General features: G+C 43.1%; 1 protein-coding gene across 2 annotated transcripts in view; it reads left to right on the forward strand.

Moving 5' to 3' along the window:
* Positions 1-4169: 4169 nt before the first annotated feature.
* The window catches only part of Fut10 (fucosyltransferase 10), a 100416-nt gene continuing 80984 nt past the window's right edge, over positions 4170-23601 (forward strand). Inside the window, exons 1-2 of one of the 2 annotated variants that reach the window (XM_042700587.1) lie at positions 4170-4211; positions 19668-20030. In XM_042700587.1, coding sequence (XP_042556521.1) covers positions 19950-20030 — 81 coding nt within the window. In that variant the 5' untranslated portion in view covers positions 4170-4211; positions 19668-19949. Of the gene's footprint in view, positions 4212-13864; positions 13923-19667; positions 20031-23601 lie in introns of those variants that run through there. The other variant, XM_042700586.1, reaches the window with a different exon arrangement.

Here is a 23601-nt window from a genome sequence, read left to right on the forward strand (position 1 = left end):
AGTGTGTAGGTGGAAGTAGGACAGAATTAGAATATAGGACAGAATTAGGTTTTTAGCAGAACCAGAGAGTTCACTCACGAAGACGAAGAGGGAGATGGGAAGATAAAGAACGTAGAGCTACTCTGTAATGTTGTAATGAGTACCTTGAGAGAAGTGGTAGTCATCTTCAGAGGTGTAACATCAATTAATATGTTTATTTCGGTTGCTAAATAACAGTTGGACAGCCCAAGATGCAAAAAAGAAAAGAAAAAGAATTTTGGAATTCTATGATCTTGTGTCCAATGCATTGATCAAAAGACCTATGAGAATCTGATGTGGTGGTGTGGTACAAGCCATGAGTCCCAGCACTTCAGAGGTAATGGATGAGGCTGTTAACTTTGAGACCAGCCTATATAGTAAGCCAAAATTAAAAAGTCAAAATTAAAGGTCCTCTGTGTAAATGCAGCAGCGATACTCATAAGACAACATGTTGGAAATAAGCTGTACAACTTAGGTGGGGGGAGGTTGGGAGGAGGGAAAGTAGAAAAAAATGAGGGAGGGGATAACAAGTTTGACAAAAATATACTTATACCTTACTTATGTAATTGTAACCCCTCTGTACATCACCTTGACAATAAAAAATAAATAAAAAGTCCTATGTGTAGGTGATTTTTGCATCTGTCTCTCTTGCTGATGAGCTCAGACACTAAGAGTTGCACAGTGGCCTAAGGCGCATTTTTTCCCAAATATTTCTTTATTGAGATTATGTGACTACATATGTTTAACAATAATGTGGCGTAGTTACACTTAGCTAAGGTCACAAACACATTTTAACCTTCACAATGATAATCATCATCATCTTAATCTACAAAGTTTATGAACTCTATGAACTTTAACAATACGAGTATTTCTTCTGAATTGGGTGATATTTACATTTCTTTCCCTTTGCTTAGTATCAGCTGTTCCCTCTTTCTCTCCTAAGGAGCATTTTTTCACAACCTCCCAGGCCCTAGCCCAGTGGATATTGCTTAAGCAACTTAGTATTTGGTTTGTTCATTAAAATGTTTTAATGGAGGGAATATGCTTTTCTTTTTTAAAAAAATTGTATTACTATACTGTATATAAGGGAGAAAGTAATGATAGTCAGACAATATTTGTGATACCTTTATTTATCAGATGATAGATAATATCATGGAAGGTAGGCTAGGATAGAAGCAAATGTAAACTAGCTTTTTACACATCAAGTTCTTCCCTGCTTTACTTTCTTCACTTGGCTTGTCATTCCATGTTGGAATGTGACAGTTTGCAAAAAGGGAAATGGGGATAGAAGGTGATTTGGAAAAACATCTAAAGAAACAGCTTTCAAACCTGGCTGTCTTCAAGGCATTAGAAATCACCTTGTGAGCTCATTAATGAAAACAATTTCCTTGATAACACTACTGATACTATGTCAGAAACTCAAGCAGCAGAACAAGCAGATGTCCTCCAATAGTGCCAGCTACATTAAGGGGGGGCAAGAACTTGGAGAACCAATGCTCTAAAGAATGTTTTCCATCATAGAATGAGGGGATGCAAAAAGTAGAGCTTCCCAAGGAAGGTCAGTAGGCTTCCTCTCATTTTTCTGCCTGTCAGGCCTTGATCACCTTCACCCACTTAAACATACAGCTCTCCTCAAAAATAAACTGGGTAGAGTCAAATTTCCTATGCAGTTAGCAAAGCATATCCCTCATGTGTATATAACCTTCCACAATCTCTTATTTGCTCCTTATAAAAAATGCTTAACTTAATACCTAGTTTTCTGATTTTGCAATTTTCAGTTATTTTTCTTAAAATTGGTTCTTCAAATTATATAAACTTCAGGCTCTGGGATTGGAACGCAGGGCTTTGTGCTTACTGAGCAGGTGCTTTACCACACACATAGACTCTATATCTTCCCCAACTGTCTTCAGCCTAGGAAGACCAGATCGAAAAGCTGATTGGTTATGAAATCTATTTAACTATGTAATAAAGAAACCTAGAGGTAGTAATCTAGGGCCCCACATGACTGTTCAAGCGCAATGAAAAGCTAGAACCTGTTGTTAATTTAGTCACATACAAGTCTTCATTCTGCTTTGCTCATTGAGTGACATTGGAAAAACTGCTTATTTGTTCACATTTTTACCTTCTTATATGTTAAGTAGAAGAGAAACAACCTTATACAGTTGAGATGAATATGAAAGGGAAATGATTTTCATTTAATGCTTGATAACACAGTAAAAAGCCTATTAGTGATAGAACAATTATTACCTAGAATGAAAAGACAAGGCCTGGGGATGTAGCTTAGTGGTCGAGTGCTTGCTTAGCATGCATGAAGCCTTGGCTTCGATTCCTCAGTACCACATAAACAGTAAAAGTTGGCAGTGGCACTGTGCCTCAAATGGTAGAGTGCTAGCCTTGAGCAAAAGAAGCTCAGGGACAAATGCACCCAGGCTCTGAGTTCAAGCCCAAGGACTGGGAAAAAAAAAGACAAGTGGTAGACTTGGTCAAACAGGATTATATTATTAATTAATATTTCTGTCCCACAACTCAGTTCCTAAGCCCCTTCCTTCTTTCCTTCCTTCCTTCCTTCCTTCCTTCCTTCCTTCCTTCCTTCCTTCCTTCCTTCCTTCCTTCCATCCTTCCTTTTCTCTCGCCTTCCCTGCCTCTCATCTCTTCCCCTCCCTTCCCCTCCTTTCTTTCTTCCTTCCTCTTTTCTTTTTGCCAGTCCTGGGGCATAGACTCAGGTCCTGGGCACTGTCCTTGAATTTTTCTGTGCTCAAGGCTAGAACTCTACCACTTGAGCCACAACACCACTTTTGGCCTTTTCTATTTATATGGTACTAAGTAATTGAACCCAGGGCTTCATGCATGCTAGGCAGCTAGGCAAGCACTCTACCACTAAGCCACATTCCTACCCCCTCTTTTTTGCAGGGAGGGGCTGGTCCTGGCCTTGAACTCTGGTTCTGGGCACTGCCCCTGAGCTTTTATGCTCAAAGCTACTCACTTCCGGAATTTTCTGGTGTTTAATTGGAGAAAAGAATTTTATAGATTTTCTAGCCCATGCTGGCTTCAAACTGGGAACCTCAGATTTCAGCCTCCTGAGTAGCCAGGATTATAGACAAGAGTAACAGACCAATGCCAAGCTTCCCCGACCTTTTTAAATCAAAGCTGATGCTCTACCACTCAATCTATTGTTTCACTTCCAGTTTGTCTCCCTCCTCCCCCTCGTCTGCCTCCTCTGACACTAAGTCAGATAATGAGTACATTTCTTTTTGGAAAATAACACCCCATCCTTCTCTCTCTTCCAGTTTTCCCCTCCTGTCCCCACCCACAAGTTGCATAATTCATTATCAACATAGTGTTTAGCAACATGTGAATTTTAGGAAGACACGAATCTTCAGATTATGGCAGCCAATAAAACCCAAACCTCAGTGTTCATTCTACCAAACCCTGGAGGTGGCTGATCTTTTTTTGGGGTGGGGGGGGCGGTCGTGGGGCTTGAACTCTGGGCTTGGGCGCTGTCCCTGCGCTCTTCAGCTCAAGGTGAGCGCTGTACCACTTGAGCCACAGCGCCACTTCAGGTTTTCTAGTAGTTTATTGGAGATGAAGAGTCTCACGGACTTTCCTGCCGGGCTGGCTTTGAACCACAATCCTCAGATCTCAGCCTCCTGAGTAGCTAGGATTACAGGCGTGAGCCACCGGCGCCCGGCCGAGGCTGATCTTTGACTCAGTTCCATGGCTCACACTTTTCCTAAGAATAGTTGTCTAGTTCCAATAGAATGTAAGAAGCAGTTTCCAGTCACTTAAGGAAGGGGGGACTTGGTGCTTTTCCTTTCAAAGAGAGGTTTTCATTAAAAAAAAAAACAAAACAAAACAAAAATAAACCACAAAAAAAAAACAACACACCAACTTTCCCCAAGAACTTTAAGAGGTTGCATGCTTTGGCATCACAAAGAGGGGCCGCCCAAAGTTGTGCAGAGCCAAGTCCCGCTGTCTTTTAAACCGGGCATCAGAGAAAGCGTGGATCAGGATCTCTCAGCCCGTATGGGGTGATCTCGGTAGCTGCTTCTGCTATTCCAGTATTCTCTTTCCGAGTGTTCCCGAAAGCCAGGCCAGGGAGTGGAGAAGGGGGCGCTGCTAACTGAAAGTGAAAAAATCGCGGCTGCGGCGTCCTGCGACCGGGGCCGCCAGCCTGCAGCACACTTGGTGGCCAGGTGAGTGTGACGCTCCAGTCTTTCCCCTTGCGTGATGGGGGCAGAGTCTTAACCCTGAGAAACAAAACAGTGTTTCTAGTGCGGGTGGAAAAAGTGGGACGGGCCCGCTGGATCACAGCCCCAGCCTCTCCGGGCCGAGCAGGGAGTGCGCATAAGAGAAAGGAGGAATTGTGCACCCAAAAGACCCCTCATCTGTTCGCAGAAAGTAGACTTCGTGGGCAGGGTGAGCCTTGGCGAGAAGTTTCCACCAATGATTTGCTGAAATGGTCCTGGTGGGGTGCCGGGGGCGGCCTGAGTATCCCCGGAGCGCAGAGGAGGTTTGGAGGAGGTGCACACAGGGTACCTTTGCAGAGCTGGCCGCCCGCTGGCCGCTGGCCGCCTACCCGCCTATCCGGAGGGAGGATCTCTGCCCACGCCTCGGGAGCTGCTTCCTCTCTCCACCCACACCTCATCACTTGTTGCTAGAATTTGATGCTGAGCTCGGTAACAATTTTGACGTTCCAGCTGTGAGAAACATGGTGTACTTAGCTGAGAGTTCTTCATGTAAACTGTATCTTTGGTGCTTTTATATTCAGCGTCCTAAAATACACTTTATTTTGTGTAAGACACAGAATACTGCTGCGATTTAAGACGTTTTTCTTGGAATCTTCTCATGATCCTTTAGTCCCTATCAAATGCACCCAAAATATCTGTTGTGTGGGGGTGGGGTGGTCTGCCAGGGCTTGAACTGAGGAGCTGAGCTTGCTCAGGGCTGGGCTTTTCATCCATAGCTGTTGCCCTCCCATTTGAGCCACATCTCTAGCCTACCTGTTTGCTGGCTGGTTGCAAATTTGTCTGCCCCAACTGGCTTCAAGTCATGATCCTGCAGATCTCAGTCTCCCGGGAAGCAAGGATTACAGACATGAACTCCTTGGGGCATGGCAGCACCAACAGGTTCCCTCTACTCACAGTCAATTGTTGGGTGGAATACCCGATGAACACAGCAATTTCGAGTGTTAATTTCATTTGTGGAATGTGTACCTAGGTTGGGTTCAATTTTGAATAAGGCAAGATGGTTTACAGGAACTTAATGCCTTCATGCGTTCTTCCTGTGTTAAATGAGGTCCCCCTTTCCTTAGATACAATTGACTTATTTTGGATTTGCCTCACTTACATCACACTGTAAATCTAGGGCCTTATTTCTCTGTGGACTACCATGATCTCAACTAGAGATCTTTGAAGATGGAGCCTGGCCATCTCAATTGAGAAGCAGCTCAGGTATATTGCACACCAAAGTTTCCAAGCCACCAGTAAAGACACCACCCAAGCCTCAGCCTTGGAATTTTTTTGCCTTCTGTCTCCAAGCCAGAGGCAATGTTGTGGCATCAGATGACCATTAAGATCTGTCAGATTTCAAAATGGCTGTAATAACTCATTTCCTGGCTTCCTGGTAGATGGCAGTGTGTAATGGTGAATTTAACCCACCACCTCAACTGGTACTACTTTATGGCTTATCTTTTACTCCTCAGTGAGAAAACAGTAAGTTTTCAAGTTTTATAAATATCATTTTGGAAAAACTCAAACTAGGGTTAGTTTTAGTAAATGAAGAAAAAGAATATTGTGAACAAATGCTGTTATTCATCTATATGTAAGTTATATATATGTATGTACTTACATACTCACATATATATATTTGAAAGAGTCTTACTGTGTAGCCCATGCTGGCCTTGAAGTCACAATACTCTTGCTTCAGCTTATGGAAGGCTGGGATTAAAAACTGTGCCCCCCCCCCCACTTTGTTCTTAGTGTCACTAATGGGTCATGAATGCAGGGCTCACATTCTTACTCAGTTTTTTTTTTTTTAAATCATGGATGGACCCCTATCACTTCTGGCTTTTTGTCTGTGTGGGCTGGTTTCAACCTTAATCCTCATATTCTGCCTCCTGAGTAAGTTAGGATTACAAGTATGAGCTACTGGTTTCAAGCTTATTCAAATGCTTTTAAATTTTGAGTGTAGAGAGTTAATTTTAGTAAGAAATGAAACCTCTTACTCAGATATTAACATTCTACAATAAACATTTGTTATATATGATATAGCAATATTCTCTGCTTTAAAAGCCAAGTTTCTCATTTATTTAATATTATATAAATCATAAAAGAATATATTTTTAAATAAATTAGCATATATTGTACAAAAAGATTCATCTTGACATTTCTTGGATACACAGTGTACTCTGAGAAAATTCATTCTATTACTTTTTTTTTTACCCCTCAGATGAGGGATTTTAATACAGATCTACAAGGTAGGAAAATTGTTACAAAGTAACCTAGCAAGGAAGAAATCATTGTCAAGAAAAGGAACAGGAAAATAGATGTTGAGTCTGCTTTTTTCCCCCTCTCCAATCCTGGGGTTTGAATCTGGGCCTGGGCTCTGTTCCCTGGACTTCCTTTGCGCAAGGCTAATGCTCTACCACTTGAGCCATAGTCCCACTTCTGGCTTTTTCTGAGTAGTTTATTGTAGATGAATCTCACAGACTTTCCTGCCCGGCTGGCTTCAAACTTCAATCCTCAGATCTCAGCCTTCTGAATAGCTAGGATTACAGGCATGAGCCACCAGGGCCCAACTAGAATCTGCTTCTTGAAGGATTACTTTAGTCCTTAGTGTGATAAACTTCACAGCTTTGTGCTCTCACTCCTCCATGTACATCTTTGCTTCCTTTGGGCCTTATAAGAGTGTGATGTGTTAACTGGAATATTTGTTCAGGAATAACTGCATATTTGAGTGCTTCATGATATGTCTGGAACCTAAGGAGTTGAATGACATACTCTGCTGTCCTGCAGTAGAAATGTGAAGGTGTGCTGTTGTCTACACCTTCAGTCCCCATGAGTCACCAGTCTTGAATTACATGCTCACAATGCTACCCCATCCTAGGGTGGTTCCTCTCTCTGTTTCTGTCTCTGTCTCTCTGATACTACTGGGGCTTGAACTCAGGACCTTATGCTGGCAAGATAGTCATTCTACCACTTGAGTCATGCCTTCAGCTAGGGCTGTCTCTTCTTAGCTGAATAGAGAAGTTGAGAGGATGGGACTGGGAAGAACACAAGTCAGTAGTAGGCTTTGATGATAACCACTGTAGATTGTAGTTGAAGGATGTATTTAGAAGTGCCTATGGATTGGTCCAGAGGCTCCTGACCTCTCCCAAAGCCTACCACATCTCTTTCCAAAATAACCACTGCAGACTGACATGTTATAGTGACATTAGTTCTTGGGAGAGTCAAGCCTGTTTGAAAAATTACGTTAGTATGAATAATTCGGTAAGTGGGTAATTAGGTAATGGTGTGTGTGTGTGTGTGTGTGTGTGTGTGTGTTGGTACTGGGGCTTGAAACTCAAGGCCTACACTTCTGCTTGTTTTTTTTTTTTTTTTTTTTGCTCAAGGTTGACACTCTACCATTTGGACAACAACTTCCAGATTTTTGCTAGTTAGTTGGACATAGGTATGATCCACCAGTGCCTATTAGACTTCTTTTGAAAGCTCTTTGGTATTAGTTCAGTTTAGAGAGGCATTTTTAAGCCAGTTAACTCCTCAGTTACTAGAGGAGAATGAAGCAAGGAAGCCTTCTTGAGCTCCTGGCCTCCTCCTCACCTTTTTTTTTCCTGCAGTGAGGAGTGGACAAGAGTGGCATATTATTTGCATTGAGAAGCTCCATGAGTCACGGGCAGTGCCTAGACTCACTGCACAGTTGGACACAACATAGAAATCATCTCTCGGGTTCATTTTTAGCTCTCCACAGCCAACATTTAACATTAGCACCCATGGGCTGGTAAATTTCTTTGTGATACGTAAGTTCTCTTCTAAATATCTGAATTTATAAGAAGGTGCATCATTTTAGAGTGACAGTGCTGTTGGTTTTGGTGGATAGCACAGGTAGTCCCACTGAGGTCCAAATTCCACTTGGCAGCAGATGAGCAGCTCTGGAAAGCACACAGCAGTGATAATGCATTGCAGAAGATGTTTTTCTCAGTCAAGAGGGTGGACGAGTGAGAGTTTATTTCAGATCGGGTTTCTGTGGTCATCTGAACAAATACATTGATCTGGGTTTTATTGTTCTGTTTTGTTTGGATAGTCCTGGGGCTTCAATTTCAGGGCTTTGGTGCAGTCCCTGAGCTGTTTTGCTCAAGGCTAGTACTCTACCACTTGAGCCATAGCCCTACTTCTGGCTTTTTCGGTGCGTATTTGCAGATAGGAGACTCATGAACTTTGCTTCCCAGACTAGTTTCAAACCACAAACCTCAGATCTCAACCTGTTGAGTAGCTAGGATTACAGGAGTGAGACACCAGTGCCTGAGAGTGAGACACCAGTGAGACACCAGTTACTCTGGGTATTCTATTGGAAGACTTTGAGGTTCACCTGTAGGCAGTAAAGCAGAAAGAAGCTTTCTTAGAGTGGAAGCCCATTGAATTGGAGGTTGGTGGTCCAATTCAAACTTGCTCTCCGCAAGTCTGTCTTCCACCAGTTGAGAGATGGGAAACTGCTGACTTGATGACAGGCTGCTGGTATATTGTACTACGAGGCCTAATTGATTGCTAAAGACTGTAAATTACTATACTAGGAACTTTAATTCCTGATTTTTTTCTTCTGAGTTTAAACTTAGGGCCTCACATTCTTTCTTGCCTTGGCTTGCTCACCAGATGGTGGTGTACCACTTGACCCATACTTCCAGGTGGGCCTTTTGATGATTAATTGGGAATGGAGTCTTGACTTTTCTGCCTAGGCTGGCTTTGAGTTCCAATCCCGAGTAGCTAGGATTGCAAGCATGAGACATCAGCCTTCAGGTAAGCCCTGAATATCTTTTTTCTTTGGTGCCCATCTTGGGCCTGAACTCAGGGACTAACACTGTCCTTGAGCTTTTGCACTTAAGTCTAGCTCTCTGCCATGTGAACTGCTACATCTGGCCACATAAAGCCTCATCTGGCTTTATGGTGGTGAACTAGAGATAAGAGTCTCATAGATTTTCCTGCTGGGCCTTGCTTTGAATTATGACCCCAGATTTCAGCATCCTAAGTAGCTAGGATTACAGGTGGAAACGCTACACACTTTTTTGTCAGTTGTGAGGCTTGCATTCAGACTAGGCATTGTCCTGGACCTCTTTTGCTCAAGGCTAGCACTCTACCACTTTGCATCACAGTTGCACTTACAGTTTTCTGGTGGTTAATTAGAAGTAAGAGGCTCATGGTTCAAGATGCTATACAGAAAGGTTAATGTTACATAAGGTAATAAGTACATTTCTTGTCAAACTTGTTACCCCTTCCCTCAATTTTCTCCTGCTTTCTCCTCCCCCATCACCCAGCCCCAAGTTGTACAGATCATCTCCAACATATTGTCTTGTTTATGTTGCTGTTGTATTTGTTCCCCCCTTGACCTTTGTCTCTTCCTTCTGTTGCCAAATGTTTCTTTTTAAAATGCTATTTAGATTAAATGGTCACTGACATGGCAAAAAAAAAAAAAAGAGGCTCATGGACTTTGCTGCCTGGGCTGGCTTTGAACGGTGATCCTTAGATCTCAGCCTCCTGAGGGAGTTAGGATTACAGGTGAGAGCCACTAGTGCTTGGTGCTTTAAATACGTTACTACAAGATTAGTTTACTAGAATTGGTCCCTAAGGCCCCACTATGTTTCTAGCTTTGTTAATATTACCTAGGTTGAGAGATTCTCTGCATGCAAGGGAATTCTCTTCTGTTATAGTTGATACATCCAAGCATAGTTGTGTTTTTTTTTTTTTTTTTTGAGACACTGTCCTATGCTGGCCTTGCTGCCAAGAACTCATGATTTTTCTACCTCAGCCTCCCACAGTGCTTCTGTGCCTGGCTGTGTAAAAATCTTAACTTTAAAAGACCCTACAACTCATATGAGTTATGTGATGACTGTACAAATATTCCAGACTCTGTCCTCAAATTATCTTTCCATTCTTTGTTTTCCTTTTATCTTTGATTCTTTTTGCATTCTCATCCAGCAGTCACTGTTTCTTCTGTCTCTTTCTTTTCCAATGGATTTTGAGCCAACTGACCTGATTTCTAGAAACACTTCTAAAAATAGGATCTTAGGCCAATCACTTAAACTTGCTGTGGAGGTTCAGTGTCCTTCTTTGTGACAAATAGGAATAATGTTAACTTCCTTGTCTTGTTTACAGAGTGGATATAAATAAGATTCAGTGCAGTGATGGATTAAAAAATCTTTTGGCTGGGCGCCAGTGGCTCATGCCTGTAATTCTAGCTACTCAGGAGGCTGAGATCTGAGGATTGCAGTTCAAAGCCAGCCTGGGCAGGAAAGTCTGTGAGACTCTTATCTCCAATAAATCATTCAGAAAACTGGAAGAAAATTGTGGTTCAAGTGGTAGAGTGCTAGCCTTGAGCTGAAGAGCTGCGGGACAGTGCCCTAGCCCAGAGTTCAAGCCCCACATCTGACCAAAAAAAGAAAAAAATCTTTTGAAAAAAATGATAGATTTTATTCTCCTTTAAAGGTGGTGTTATTTTACTACTTTATCTGGGGTATGTTAATTACAATTATAATACATTGCTTTTTCATATAAAATGAAAATATAATAATCTTTCTGTCATGCTGGAAGAAATGGCAGCTAACTTTTATTATTTATTGTGAATAAATTGAGGCTTAGAAAAAATTCACTGTGTCCAAATTTGTTGTGTAAGTGATAGAACTAGAATTAGAACCCAAAATACTAGCTCTGCATTTCATGTGGTTAGTATGTACTGGCTACTAGCTGAATAGGAAAGATACATTTCAAGTTCTTTATTTTTTACTTATTTATTTATTTTTGCCAATCCTGGGCCTTGAACTCAGGGCCTGGGCACTGTCCCTGAGCTTCTTTTCTCAAGGCTAGCACTCTACCACTTGAGCTACAGTACCCCCTTCCAGCTTTTTCTGTATATGTGGTACTGGGAAATCAGACCCAGGGTTTCATGCATGCTAGGCAAGCACTCTACCAATAAGCCACAATCCCAGCCTTTTTTTTTTTTTTCCAGGGGTGGTGGTGGTATTGGAGTTTATTTTTTGGTGATACTGGAGTTTGAGCTTGATAGATAGCTGTTCTATTACTTGAGCCACACCTTCAGTTCTTTTTTGTTTTGGTCAGTCATGGGGCTTGAACTCTGGGCTTGGGCGCTATCCCTGTGGTCTCAGCTTAAGATGAGTGCTCTACCAGTTGAGCCACAGAGCCACTTCTGGTTTTCTAGTGGTTAATTGGAGCTGAGAGTCTCAAGGACTTTTCTGCCTGGGCTGGCTTTGAACCATGATCCTCAGATCTCAGCCTCCTTAATAGCTAGGATTACAGGGGTGAGCCACCAGCACCCGGCTCTTCAGTTCTTTTTTACTTTTTCTTTTTTTTAAAATATGGTCTTACTTTTCCCCACAGGCTAACCTGATTATGCTTCCTGAATATACAGAATAAGAGCTATGTGTAGCTGGGTGCTGGTGGCTCATGCCTGTAATCTTAGCTACTCAGGAGGCTGAGATCTTAAGATCGTGGTTCAAAGCCAGCCTGGTCAAGGAAATTCCATGAGACTTTTACCTCCAATTAACCACCAGAAAACTGGAAGTGGTGCTCGACTCAAGTGGTAGAGCACTTGCTTTGAGCTGAAGAGCTTAGGGACAGTGTGTAGTCCCAGAGCTCAAGCCCCACAGCCACCACAAAAAAAAAAAAAAAATCAAGTATATGCCACCAAATCCAGATTTTTATTAGTTGAGGTAGACGCTCATGAAATTTTGCACAGGCTAGCCTTGACTCATTATCTCCTAATTTCCACCTCCTGAATAGCTAGGATTATAGGTACTCTGTGCCCTGCTTAGACCCAGGTTTTTAAACAGAACTCGACATCATTCATATTCTAATTGTATCCTTAATTCTATATTCTACAGAATGAGGCTCAAATGTAGACGCTATCCTATGGAGCCCTGTGATGCTGTCACCCCTTGTTCCATTCTGACCCTCATGGAGCAGACATCAGACTCTTGGGATCTTAAGAATAAACTACTTTTTGTGGGACCATTTTGTATCTTTTAAAGTCTTGCTTAAAACTTCCAGAGAATTATAGTTCCTTAATAACCCTCTTGTACTTGCCAGAGAAGAGAATTTATTTATTGTCCTTGGTTGATCATTATCTTTTTTTGTGTTTTGGTCAATCATGGGGCTTGAACTCAGGGCCTAGGAGTTGTCCCTGAGCTTTTTTGCTTGAGGCTAGCACTCTTCCACTTTGAGCCACAGCTCCACTTCTGTTGTTGGGCAGTTAATTGGAGATAAGAGTCTCTTAGACTTTATTGCCAAGGTTGGTTTTGAACCTCAATCCTCAGATCTCAGTCTTTGAGTAGTTAGGATTACAGATACGACTGGTTGCACTCGTTTTTGTTTTTAATTTTAATATTTTATTTGATTTAATGAACAATATGCCACATTTACCACTTGAACAATTCATAAGTAAAAAAACTGAGATGCTTGATATTGTCACTATAGATGTTCTATTATTCTATAATTCTGAGCTACATTTCTGCACTTCTCTGATGTAGGTTTTTGCACTACAGAACACCTCCATTTGTTCTGCTTTTTTTCCCAAATGGTAAAATTTAATGACCTTTTTCTTTTTCAGTTTGTACTTTTTTTTTAACCTCAGTGAACAACCATTGTAAAATATTAACATACAAACAAGAAAATTCAATGTTGCTGGTATAGAATACAATTTTTAAAAATGCACGGATGCACCAACATACAATGTTAAATAGGCAATAATTCATTTGAGGAAAAAATACAATTTTCCTTAAAAATCTGAAAAACTATGAAAATGACTCCATAAATCAGCATAAGAATATATCTGACAATAATGAGTGTGTTGATATGGAAGTAATTTACAAAATAACATCGTTAATACAGTGTGTTAATAGAAAACTAAGCCATTGCTCCCCATCTTTTTTTTTTAAATAAAGAATGTACTCTTGGTAATAACCATCAAATGGGCCCCTTCCCTGTCAGCCAATGGGCTATTAGATGTCTCTAGAGGTTTGGGCCACCTCCCAGTAGCCTCTGCCCTGCCTGGCCTACAGTTATCCCTTCTCATCTCCCATTATATCAAGGCCTGAAAGAATGCCATCCAGCTGCTATTTCCACAAGTACAAGGGCAGGAGCTTACTTCTCTAGGTGGTGGCTGCCAGGTCTTTAGATAGTAATTATCTCAATCTGGAGAGGAAAGGGAAGGAGGGCTTGGTGCCCAAGCTACAGGTTCTTGGTGGTACTAGATATTGGGCAGCAGTGGCACCATCTGCTTTGTGGTGGGGTTCTCCCAGGGGCAAGGCCCCCCAGCCTCTACTTGGGCAGGCTCCACTTAGTCTTCAAGTTGCATCTCTTCACAACTTTGCTGCTCCTCCATAACTTTCATTATTGTGGGACCCAACAAGTCTAAGGTGACCTCAACAGCAGGGGTCTTGATGTCTGCTGGCATCTTGCCCTGGCACTCTGTGCCTTCACCTGCAAGGTGCAGTAGCAGCTCCTGCAGCTCCCTGTTTTTATCTCTCTTCTCCTGCCCAGCTGGTTGACACACTAGTCTTTCTCCTGATACAACTCATCCAGGACTTCCATCTGTTCTTTACAGAAAACCATGGACCCTTCAATGGTGCTGATGTGCTCTTACTGCTGGCTGCATCGATGTTGGAGGTCATCTGTTTGATTCTGGTAATCCACCTTGTCAGGAAAGTCGGGGGTGAAGCAGATTTTCAACTTCTTCTTGGGTACTTGTGTGTCCTGCTTCTTGTCTGCAGACCTGACATGTTGTAGCTCTTGGGAATGAGGGCCTGGGACTCCATCTTTAACTGGCACTGGGCTGCCTGGTTGGCCAGGGACAGTAGTGGGCCTGCTGCACCTGAAGCTGCCAGCTGAGTTTCATCTTTTTTGATTCAGCAACTGATAGCACTTCAAGATAAAAATCCCTCAGGGTTTGTGGGTTGTCAACATCTTCTGGGACAGTCATGTCAGGTGAAGTTGCCTCCTCGCCCTTTTCTTCCTTGTTTACTCCTTCACCTTCCCTAGGGAAATCCAGGAGGCTCAGCTTGGCCTGCAGCTGCTCATTCTCATGCCTTGTTGCTTCCAGGTACTTCAGAGCATTCTGTAACTTGTGGCTCTGTCTGGTCCCCCAACTTGCCCCCAAACTGCTCCTGCTCCTGCTGTTCCAGCAACTGGTTCTGCCTCAGCAGATGCTGCTGCAGGGCCTCCTTTGCTGAGGTCAGCTATTGATTGGCCGCAATGTGTCATTCACTGGTAGCTCTGAGCTCCTGCAGCTGGGCCAGGTACGGGTCATGCAATTCCTGCAGATTCTGAGCTGTGTGGCTCTTCAACTCGGCCATCTCTTTCCATTCTTCTAACTTCTCCTCTTGTGGTTCCAGCTTCTCCTGCAGATAATCATTTGCCTGCAGGTCTGAGTGCAGGATGCTAGCAATTTCCCTCTTCTCATTCAGCCTGTGGAAAACATCCTATAGCTGACCCGGCTGATGTTTTAGCTCTCGGTTGTGCACAGGTGTGCATCTCATGTTCTCATGTTCTCTCTCCATTGTCTCAAGGATCTTGTGCTGATCCTTAGCATGCTGATCCCATTCTTCAGCCTTTTCCAGTATCCACAGCTGCTCCTGCTGCTACAGGTTCTAGAGACCGAGGCTCTGGTTTTCCTGTATCTGGATGTTAGGTTGTTCCTGTAGGTTCTTTAGTTCCTTCTGCATCTGGTTGGCCTGGAACTGCAGCTGCTGCTCAGCCTGAGAGGGTCCTGCAGGGGACTGCAGGGGTGGCAGCTCTGCCAGCTGCTTTCTCAGTTCTACCAGGTTGGTCTCTAGGTCCAACACCTGCCTCACCTCTTGCTCTTCCTCTGCTCTCATTTGGCTCGTCTGCTCTAACAGCTGCTGAACCTTCCTTTTCCATGTGGAACTTTATACTCTCAGATCTTCATCAAAATTATCTCTCTCCAATTTTAATGTTGTCACCAACTTTTTCATGTTGTCTAGCTGTCTTTCTAACTCTGTCCGCTCCTCTAGTGCTTGCTGTAATTCATGATTTTTGATCTTCATGTCAGCCTTCTGGGTCAGAAGTAGTTCCATTCTGTCTTGCAGCTCAGTGTTCTCTTCCTCTAGGTCATCATAGCTTCTGGTCTTTTTCTGGAGCTGCAGCTTTACATTATTCAGGTCTTTAATGAGTGCTAGTTTGTTCTTGTTGATCTCATTCTGCATGGTGGAGACTTCAGACAATGTCACCTCTAGGTCTGTGCTGCGCTGCTGTGAAGCCTGCAGGTGGCTGGCAAGACCTTCACATTCCAGTACCTTTTCATTGGCCACCTACTGCATATGGCCAGGGAAGATTATCAATCGAACTTTTCTGAAACCAACATCTGTATTGATAGCTTGTGGAGCTCCAGCTCAGCTTTCAGTGCTTCCTGTACACTTTCCCCCGTTGGTCCTGCAGGTCTTTCTTTTTCTTTTTTTTGGGTCTGGTCGTGGGGCCTGAACTCTGGGTCTGGGCGCTGTCCCTCAGCTCTTCAGCTCAAGGCTAGGACTCTACCACTTGAGCCACAGCGCCACTTCTGGCTTTTTTCTTTTTTGCTTATGTGGTGCTGAGGAATCGAAACAAGGGCCTCAGGCATGCAAGGCAAGCGCTCTACCACTGAGCCACCTTCCCAGCCCCTCCTGCAGGTCTTTCTTTACCTGCTTCAGTTGTTGGATCTCATTCCAGGGCTGCCGGTTTTATATTCTGCTGGAGTCCAGAGCAAGCACTAGGTGCCCCTCTCCAGATCTTCAGTGTTATGGGGACCCGTGACACTCTTGACCCTGGCAGCTCGGGTGGAGCGGGAGGCTCAGGGTCTGCGTGGTCTTGGGATGCACCCTTGAGTACAGTCCCCAGTAGTGTTTGTCTTGGGGTTACCTCCTTTCTTAGTTTTCTTCTTTTTCTTGGATTCTGCAGGTCTAGCAGTACAATTTCTCTGCTGGTATTCTTGCAGTAGTTTCTTTCCTGCAGCTATTTTTTTTTCATCTTGTTTGCTCAGACATCCCAGCACTAGAACAGCAAAGGTGAGGGGGCCACATTCCCAGGCTCTGAAACTTCCTCTATTCTCACAATCACAACCAACTATATCTACTTCCTGCTATATCTCCAAAATCATCTCAAAATCTCTCACTCACCACTTAACACCCTCCCTCAACTGCCGGTAGTGGTATAAGCCAACTGAAGGAATAGCAGTGGTACGAGGTAGCATGGAATGTGGATATGGCCCCCATTCTTATATCCCATTGGTGAGAGAGAAATATGAAAAAGTAGGGGTGTGGACAGAATCTTGTGATCCAGGTGGAATGGGTAGAGTTATATGAGAGTTGGTCCTGCAGCTCCATCTCTTTACAAATCTGTTCAGTTTAGGACCTGCTCTTGCTGGATTAGGTGCCCAGTTTTGCAAGTCAACTTTCTTGGTTTCCATCACACATCTGTGGTCACGAGTTTCTACCAGACTATCAACTGCCCTTCAGAAAACACCAAGAAACACAGCTAGCTGTCCAGTAGCAGTGTCTTCAGGTCTTTACTCTATGCAGAATTATCTCTATTCTGACCATATTTGCTGACACTGATCAGGGAGCCACTAAGTTAACAATGGCCTTAATGTAACCTGCTCTTCCAGTTACTCTAGGACTGGAGGGTTCAGGGACATCACTGGTCCAGAGCTCCTCTCCATGAGTATTGGCCATGCTGAATACATTGCAAATATTTCTTAGACTAAAGGGAATTTGAGGCAGTGGAAATCATTTCATTTCAATTAAATGTTTCATTTCAATGAAACATTAAACATTTCAATGAAATCTCATTGCAGCACATGTTCCACACATTCTGGCTTATGATCTCAGAGGATTCAGAAACATAATCATGGGAAGAATGAGTGTCAGAATTCCATGCTACTGCTTTCCAAGAGTATGTGAAATCTACACCAGCCTAGAATGCAGAATGATAATTGGCAAATGATTGAAAACCAATATATTAGCAAGCAGTCAACTAACCAGACACAGCCAAATGAGGTCTAGTGTGTCCAGAATCTAGCTTCTGGGGCAGCCGGCTACCACATCAGAGTCTCTGGACATCTGCTTCAGCACTGGAGTGATTAGTTGTCCTTCAGTGATTGATTTTGTATGGCCAGATTGTCCTTCTAATGAAAATTCATGCTGGTTGTGGTGATACACACTTGCTATTCCAGCAGAATCAATCATGGGTTCAAAACAAGCCTGAGTTACACAGCAAGTATGAGGCTAGCCTGTGCTACAGATCTCTCTCATTTTGCAAGTCCAGGTGCTGGGTTATAATCAAGCTGTGGGTCAAGACTAGATTCTCTTACAAGGCTGGACTGGGGAAGGCTCAGTGTCTAAGCTCTCAGGATTGGCAGCATTCATTTTCTTACAGGCTGCCAGACTGAGGGCTTCAGTTGGCTATTGGTTTTTACACATAACCCTCTCCATGGGGCAGTTTACAACCAGAATCTAGATCATTCAAAGCTCAGTCTGGAAATGTGGTGGCAAGGCTTAGGCATTTATGCTGCTTCACTTTTGCTGGCTATACTCATTACTCATCCTCGCTCCCACACATGGCATGTCTTTGCTCTGGTTTTTAAGAGTCTTGTTTTCTTGCTCAGGTTATCCTGAATTATGATCTTTCTATATATACTTTCCATTGTAGCTTGAATGAAATGTACATGCTACCACTCCAGCTACTTTTGCTAACTTGCAAACTTTGTGTGTGTGTGTGTGTGTGTGTGTGTGTGTGTGTGTGTGTGTGTGTGTGTGTGTTAGCCTTGAGCTACAGTCTTTCTGATCTCTACCTCTTGAGTAGGTAGGATTATAGATGTGAGCCACTGGTACTCAGCTTATTATCCTTTTTTTTTTTTGCCAGTCTTGGGACTTGAACTCAGGGCCTGAGCACTACAATCAAGCCTCTTTTGTGCAAGGCTAGCATTCTACCACTTCAGCCTCAGCCCCACTTCTGGCTTTTTTCTGAGTAGTTTTTGAAGATAAGAGTTACATGGACTTTTCTGCCTGGACTGGCTTTGAGCTACGATCCTCAGATCTCAGCCTCTTAAATAGTTAGGATTACAGGTGTGAACCACCAGTATCGAGTTCTTATTATGCATTTTTGATCAAAGCCTAAACCTTTATTTATCTAGGTTTTTTTTCCAGTCCTGGGGCTTGAACTCAGGGTCTGGACACTGTCCCTGAGCTTTATTTGCTCAAGGCTAGTACTCTGTCACTTGAGCCACAGCTCCACTTCTGGCTTTTTTTGGTGGTTAATTGGAGATAATAATCTCACAGACTTTTCAGATGAGATGGCTTTGAACCTCATTCCTTAGATCTCAGCCTCCTGAGCTTCCTGGATTACCAGGCCTGAGCCACTGGTGCCCAGCTAAAGTCCTTTAAATTTTCTTTTTTTTTCTTTTTTTTTTTTTTTTTAGCCAGGTGCTGGTGGTTCACACCTGCAATACTAGCCACTCAAATCAAACCCGGGCAGGAAAGTCCATGAGATTCTAATCTCCAAGTAACCACCAGAAAACTGGAAGTGGTGCTGTGGCTTAAGTGGTAGAGAGCTCTCCTTGAGCTGAAGAGCTCAGGGACAGCACGTAGGCCTAAAGTTCAAATGCCACTACCGACCAAAAAAAAAAAAAAGTTACTAAAAAGTACAGGGCGGGGAAGTTGGCTCAGTGGTAGAGTGCTTGCCTTGCATGCCCGAGGCCCTGGGTTCGATTCCTCAGCACCACATAAGCAAAAAGAAAAAAGCTGGAAGTGGTGTTGTGGCTCAAGTGGTAGAGCGCTAGCCTTGAGCTGAAGAGCTGAGGGAGAGCACCCAGGCCCAGAGTTCAGGCCCCATGACCAGACCCAAATAAATAAATAAGAATAAATTCCTCTTTCTTTTTCTTTCTTTTCTTTTTTTTTTAAAAAAAAAACTGATGTACAAAGGGGTTACAATTACATAAGTCAGGTAAAGAGTAAAATTTTTTGGACGATGTTACTCTTTCCCTTGCTTTCTCTCAGTTTTTTCGTATAAAATCCTCCTTTTAAAAAGAATTTTCTCCTTTGAAACACAGATAGAAAGAAATGGTTTCATATGTAAATGATGTCTGTTATTCAATATTCACTGGCAAAGAAATTAGATGGAAAGGGAAGTTTAGATTATAGACTAGGTTCTACAATCTGTAGAATGGGTTTTCTTCTCTAATGGACATGTGTGGCCTTCAGTGGTTGCCTTAGCACTCTGATTTTGGTTGGTGTATCAGTGAGTGACATATTAGGACTACATGAACTGAAAAGTTCCTTTTAGTCTAAAACTATCGTGCCTTTACATGTCACCTTGCAGGAAGACTACATTTATTAAATACCCTGCCTTGTGGCTAAAAGATTATCTGTTCATTTGTTACAGCATTTCATTTTTGATGTCTTCCTGGCTGAAGAATCTCCAGCTGCTCTGCTGATAGCTTAAGAAGACGGCATGCTGTTTTCAGTTGATGCCCAGCCAGGCCTACTCAGAGGCTCGAATCTCAGTCCTTCATGGAGCTTAGCTCGCAGCAGGAATGGCAGTACAGGAAGTTGGCATCCAGATGGTTCCTCCATGTGAAATTGTCTCAGGCTATGGGGCTGATGTGAACACGTGAGAACGTGAAAACCAGGCTTGCCCTCTGTCCGTCACCTAGGGCAAGGCAGCATGGTTCGGGTTCACAGGAGGAAGCTTCTGGCATCTTGCCTGTGCGTGACAGCTACTGCATTTCTGCTTGTCACACTCCAGGTACCGAAGATTTGTGTTGTGTGGTGTGGATTCATTCTTGGGCCCTTGCCGCCGTTCTTCATCCCTAATTCCAAACACTTTACTTTTTGCTTAATTCTTTAGGTCAAGGGCTTTTGACTGCAAAAGCAGGGAGAATGCTTTTGGGCAAGTGAAACTGAGGTTGAAAGAATGTGTGTGAATAGGTGTAGTGACTGAAGTGTAGCATAGAAGCAAAGTCATCAATGCAGAGGTCAGTTTGTGATTCTTCCCTGGCTGTGGTACTGAAGAGACAGGAAGTAAATCTCTGTCTTATTGGGTAGAAGCTTTATGGATTTTGAAAGACACCATTCTTTTTTTTTAAAAAAAATTTTTATGCCAGTGCTAGGGCTTGAAATCAGGGCCTTAGCACGGTCCCTGAACTTTTGTGTTCAAGGCTAGAGCTCTCTCATTTTGAGCCACAATTCTATTGGCTTTTTGGTGGTTAATTGGAGATAAGAGTCTCATGCATTTTCTTGCCTGAGCTGAGTTTGAGCCATGTTCCTCAGAACTCAGCATGTTGAGTAGCTAGGATTACAAGTGTGATCCATCGGTGTCTGGCTTGAAAGATACCATTCTTTTAAAAAAATTTTAAATTTTTTATTGGTATTATAAAGATAGTGTACAGAGGGGTTACATAAGTTAGGTAATGAGTACATTTCTTTTAAAAAATTAGGGCTGGGAAGGTGGCTCCGTGGTAGAGCGCTTGCCTCGCATGCCTGAGGCCCTGGGTTTGACTCCTCAGCACCATATAAACAGAAAAAGCAGAAGTGATGCTGTGTCTCCAGTGGTAGAGTTCTAGCCTAGAGCTGAAGAGATAGCTCCAAGACCCAGAGTTCAAGCCCCTGAACCGGAAAAAAAAAAAAAATTAGTTTGTTGTTATAGAAGTGATATACAGAGAGATTACATGAATTAGGTAATGAGTACATTTCTCTCTCTTTCTTTCTTTCTTTCTTTCTTTCTGGTCTGGTCGTGAGGCCTGAACTCTGGGCCTGGGCGCTGTCCCTCAGCTCTTCAGCTCAAGGCTAGCACTCTACCACTTAAGCCACAGCGCCACTTCTGGCTTTTTTCTTTTTGCTTATGTGGGGCTGAGGAATCGAACCGAGGGCCTCAGGCATTCAAGGCAAGCGCTCTACCACTGAGCCACCTTCCCAGCCCTCATACAGTGTTCTCTGTTTCTTCATTCTCTTCCAGTGCCTCCCTTCTGTCTCCACTCACAAGTTGTATAGTGAGCTGCACTGCTTGTACTTTTTCATCCTTTTCCCTTCGAGCTCTGTGCCTCCCCCAGAACTCTTCTGAAGATGATGAGTACATTGCTTTTTGGACCCCTTCCCTCACTCTCTCTCAGTTTTTCCCTCCGGTTCCCACCTACAAGTTGTGTAGTTCATTTTCAACATAGTGTTTAGTGAGTACTACTGCTGCATTTGTTCATCTTTGTCCCTCCACTTCTTTGCCCTTTCTTACCCTCCCAAAGACAGATAAATGAATAAACGAGACACAAAGAAAAGAAAGGAAAAACAACAAAGAAAAAAAGCCTCATTTCCATTTCTTGATGTTCTTTTTGATAAACATTTTATTTTATTTTATTTATTTATTTTTTGGATCCAGTCACGGGGCATGAAGTCTGGGCCTGGGTGCTGTCCCTCAGCTCTTCAGCTCAAGGCTAGCGCTCTACCACTTAAGCCACAGCGCCACTTCCGGCTTTTTTCTTTTTTCTTTTGTGGTGCTGAGGAATCGAACCCAGGGCCTCATGCATGCAAGGCAAGCCCTCTACCACTGAGCCACCTTCCCAGACCTTGATAAACATTTTATATGATCAGATGCACATAATCATTGTGCCTTTTGTTCCTCTGCTAAGAGTAACCTCCCTTGGTCTTACTGTGTGTGAATGCTTAGAATCTTGTGTAATTTACCATGCCCTGGTTTTAGATATAACTTCCACATATGAGAGAAAACATGCACCATTTGGAAAGACACCATTCTTGAAGAATCAAAGGAAGTATAGAATACAAACAACTGCATGGATAAATATCTCGACATATGCTGTTAGTCAGAGGACTGTGTTAGTATCAAGAACAGAAGTATTGGGGCTGGGAAGGTGGCTCAGCGGTAGAGCACTTGCCTTGCATGCACGAGGCCCTGGTTTCAGTTCCTCAGCACCACATAAGCAAAAAGAAAAAAAATCTGGCAGTGGTGCTGTGGCTCAAGTGGTAGAGCACTAGCCTTGAGCTGAAGAGCTGAGGGACAGCGCCCAGGCCCAGAGTTCAGACCCCACGACCAGACCCCCCCCTCAAAAACAACAACAGAAAAAACAGAAGTATAACTCTAGTCCTCCCTCATATTTCCTACAGTCAGTTGTTCTGACCTTGGTTGATTGTAAGTTAGAATAAAAATTGTGCAGTGATGGTCAGTGTTTGGCTATGTGCTCAGATAGATTTTTCTCCACTGACATGTTTCTGTTATGGATTCTTTGTGGTTGTGAGTGAATACTCCAGATGTGGGAGCCATGGGAGTCATGGTGTACCTCATCCTGGCTAGGATTGAATGAGATAAGACTTAGAGCACTTTGGTGGACACTCTAGGGCTGTACTTCCTACCACCTTCTGCTACTTGATTGGGATCCTAGTCAGAAGATACATTAACCGGGCCCTGATGGCTCACACCTGTAATCCTAGCTACTGAGGAGGCTGAGATCTGAGGATCGTGGTTCAAAGCCAGCCCTGGCAGGAAAGTCGTGAGATTCTTATCTCCAATTAACCACCAGAAATCCGTAAGTGGCATTATGGCTCAAGTGGTAGAGCACTAGCCTTGAGCTGAAGAGCTCAGGGACAGTGCCCAGGCCCAGAGGTCAAGCCCCATGACCAACAACAAAACAAAAACAAAAACAAAAAAATCCCCCCCAAAAAAGTGCCTTCTTGTGTGTCTTAGAGGAATCTAGGACCTGCTGTGTCTTCTTCTGGAAAATTAACAGCTGAAATCTTCTTCCTTTCTCTGTGGGATGTTAATAGGGATCTTTGATTTAAGATAGCACTTTTTCTTTTTTTGCAGTCATGAAGAATGCCAGACTCTAAGCCAAGAGTTTTCCTTTTGATGTCAGAATAAATTGTCATATTTTTGACATGAGTGTCATCTTGGTTTCAGAGAATGAGAAGTGATGTGAATGCTGAGGCTAAACCTTTGTTTGACTCAATTTTGGTTTTGCTAGCCATGATGTGGTATGACAGTTTTTTGTTGTTGTTTGTTTTGTGATGAAACTCAGGGCCTAGGTACTGTCTCTGAATGTTTTTGCTTGCCTCAAGGTCAGTGCTCACCATTTGAATCACAACTCCTCTTCTGACTTTTTGGTGATTAATTGGAGACAGAAGTCTTGTGGACTTTCCTACCATTGCTGGGTTTTATCTGTGATCCTCAGATCTCAGCTTCCTGCACAGCTATTACAGGTGTGAGCCACCAGCATTGTGGTATGAGTTTTGTATGTCTTCAACTTTGGTGCTTCAGTGTTCAGCATTGTGGCAATATTATTTAAAAACTCATATTAAAAAAAATACTTATCAGT

Source organism: Dipodomys spectabilis, unplaced genomic scaffold, assembly GCF_019054845.1.
Source record: "Dipodomys spectabilis isolate Male_0828 unplaced genomic scaffold, ASM1905484v1 ptg000009l, whole genome shotgun sequence".
Lineage (NCBI taxonomy): Eukaryota > Metazoa > Chordata > Mammalia > Rodentia > Heteromyidae > Dipodomys > Dipodomys spectabilis.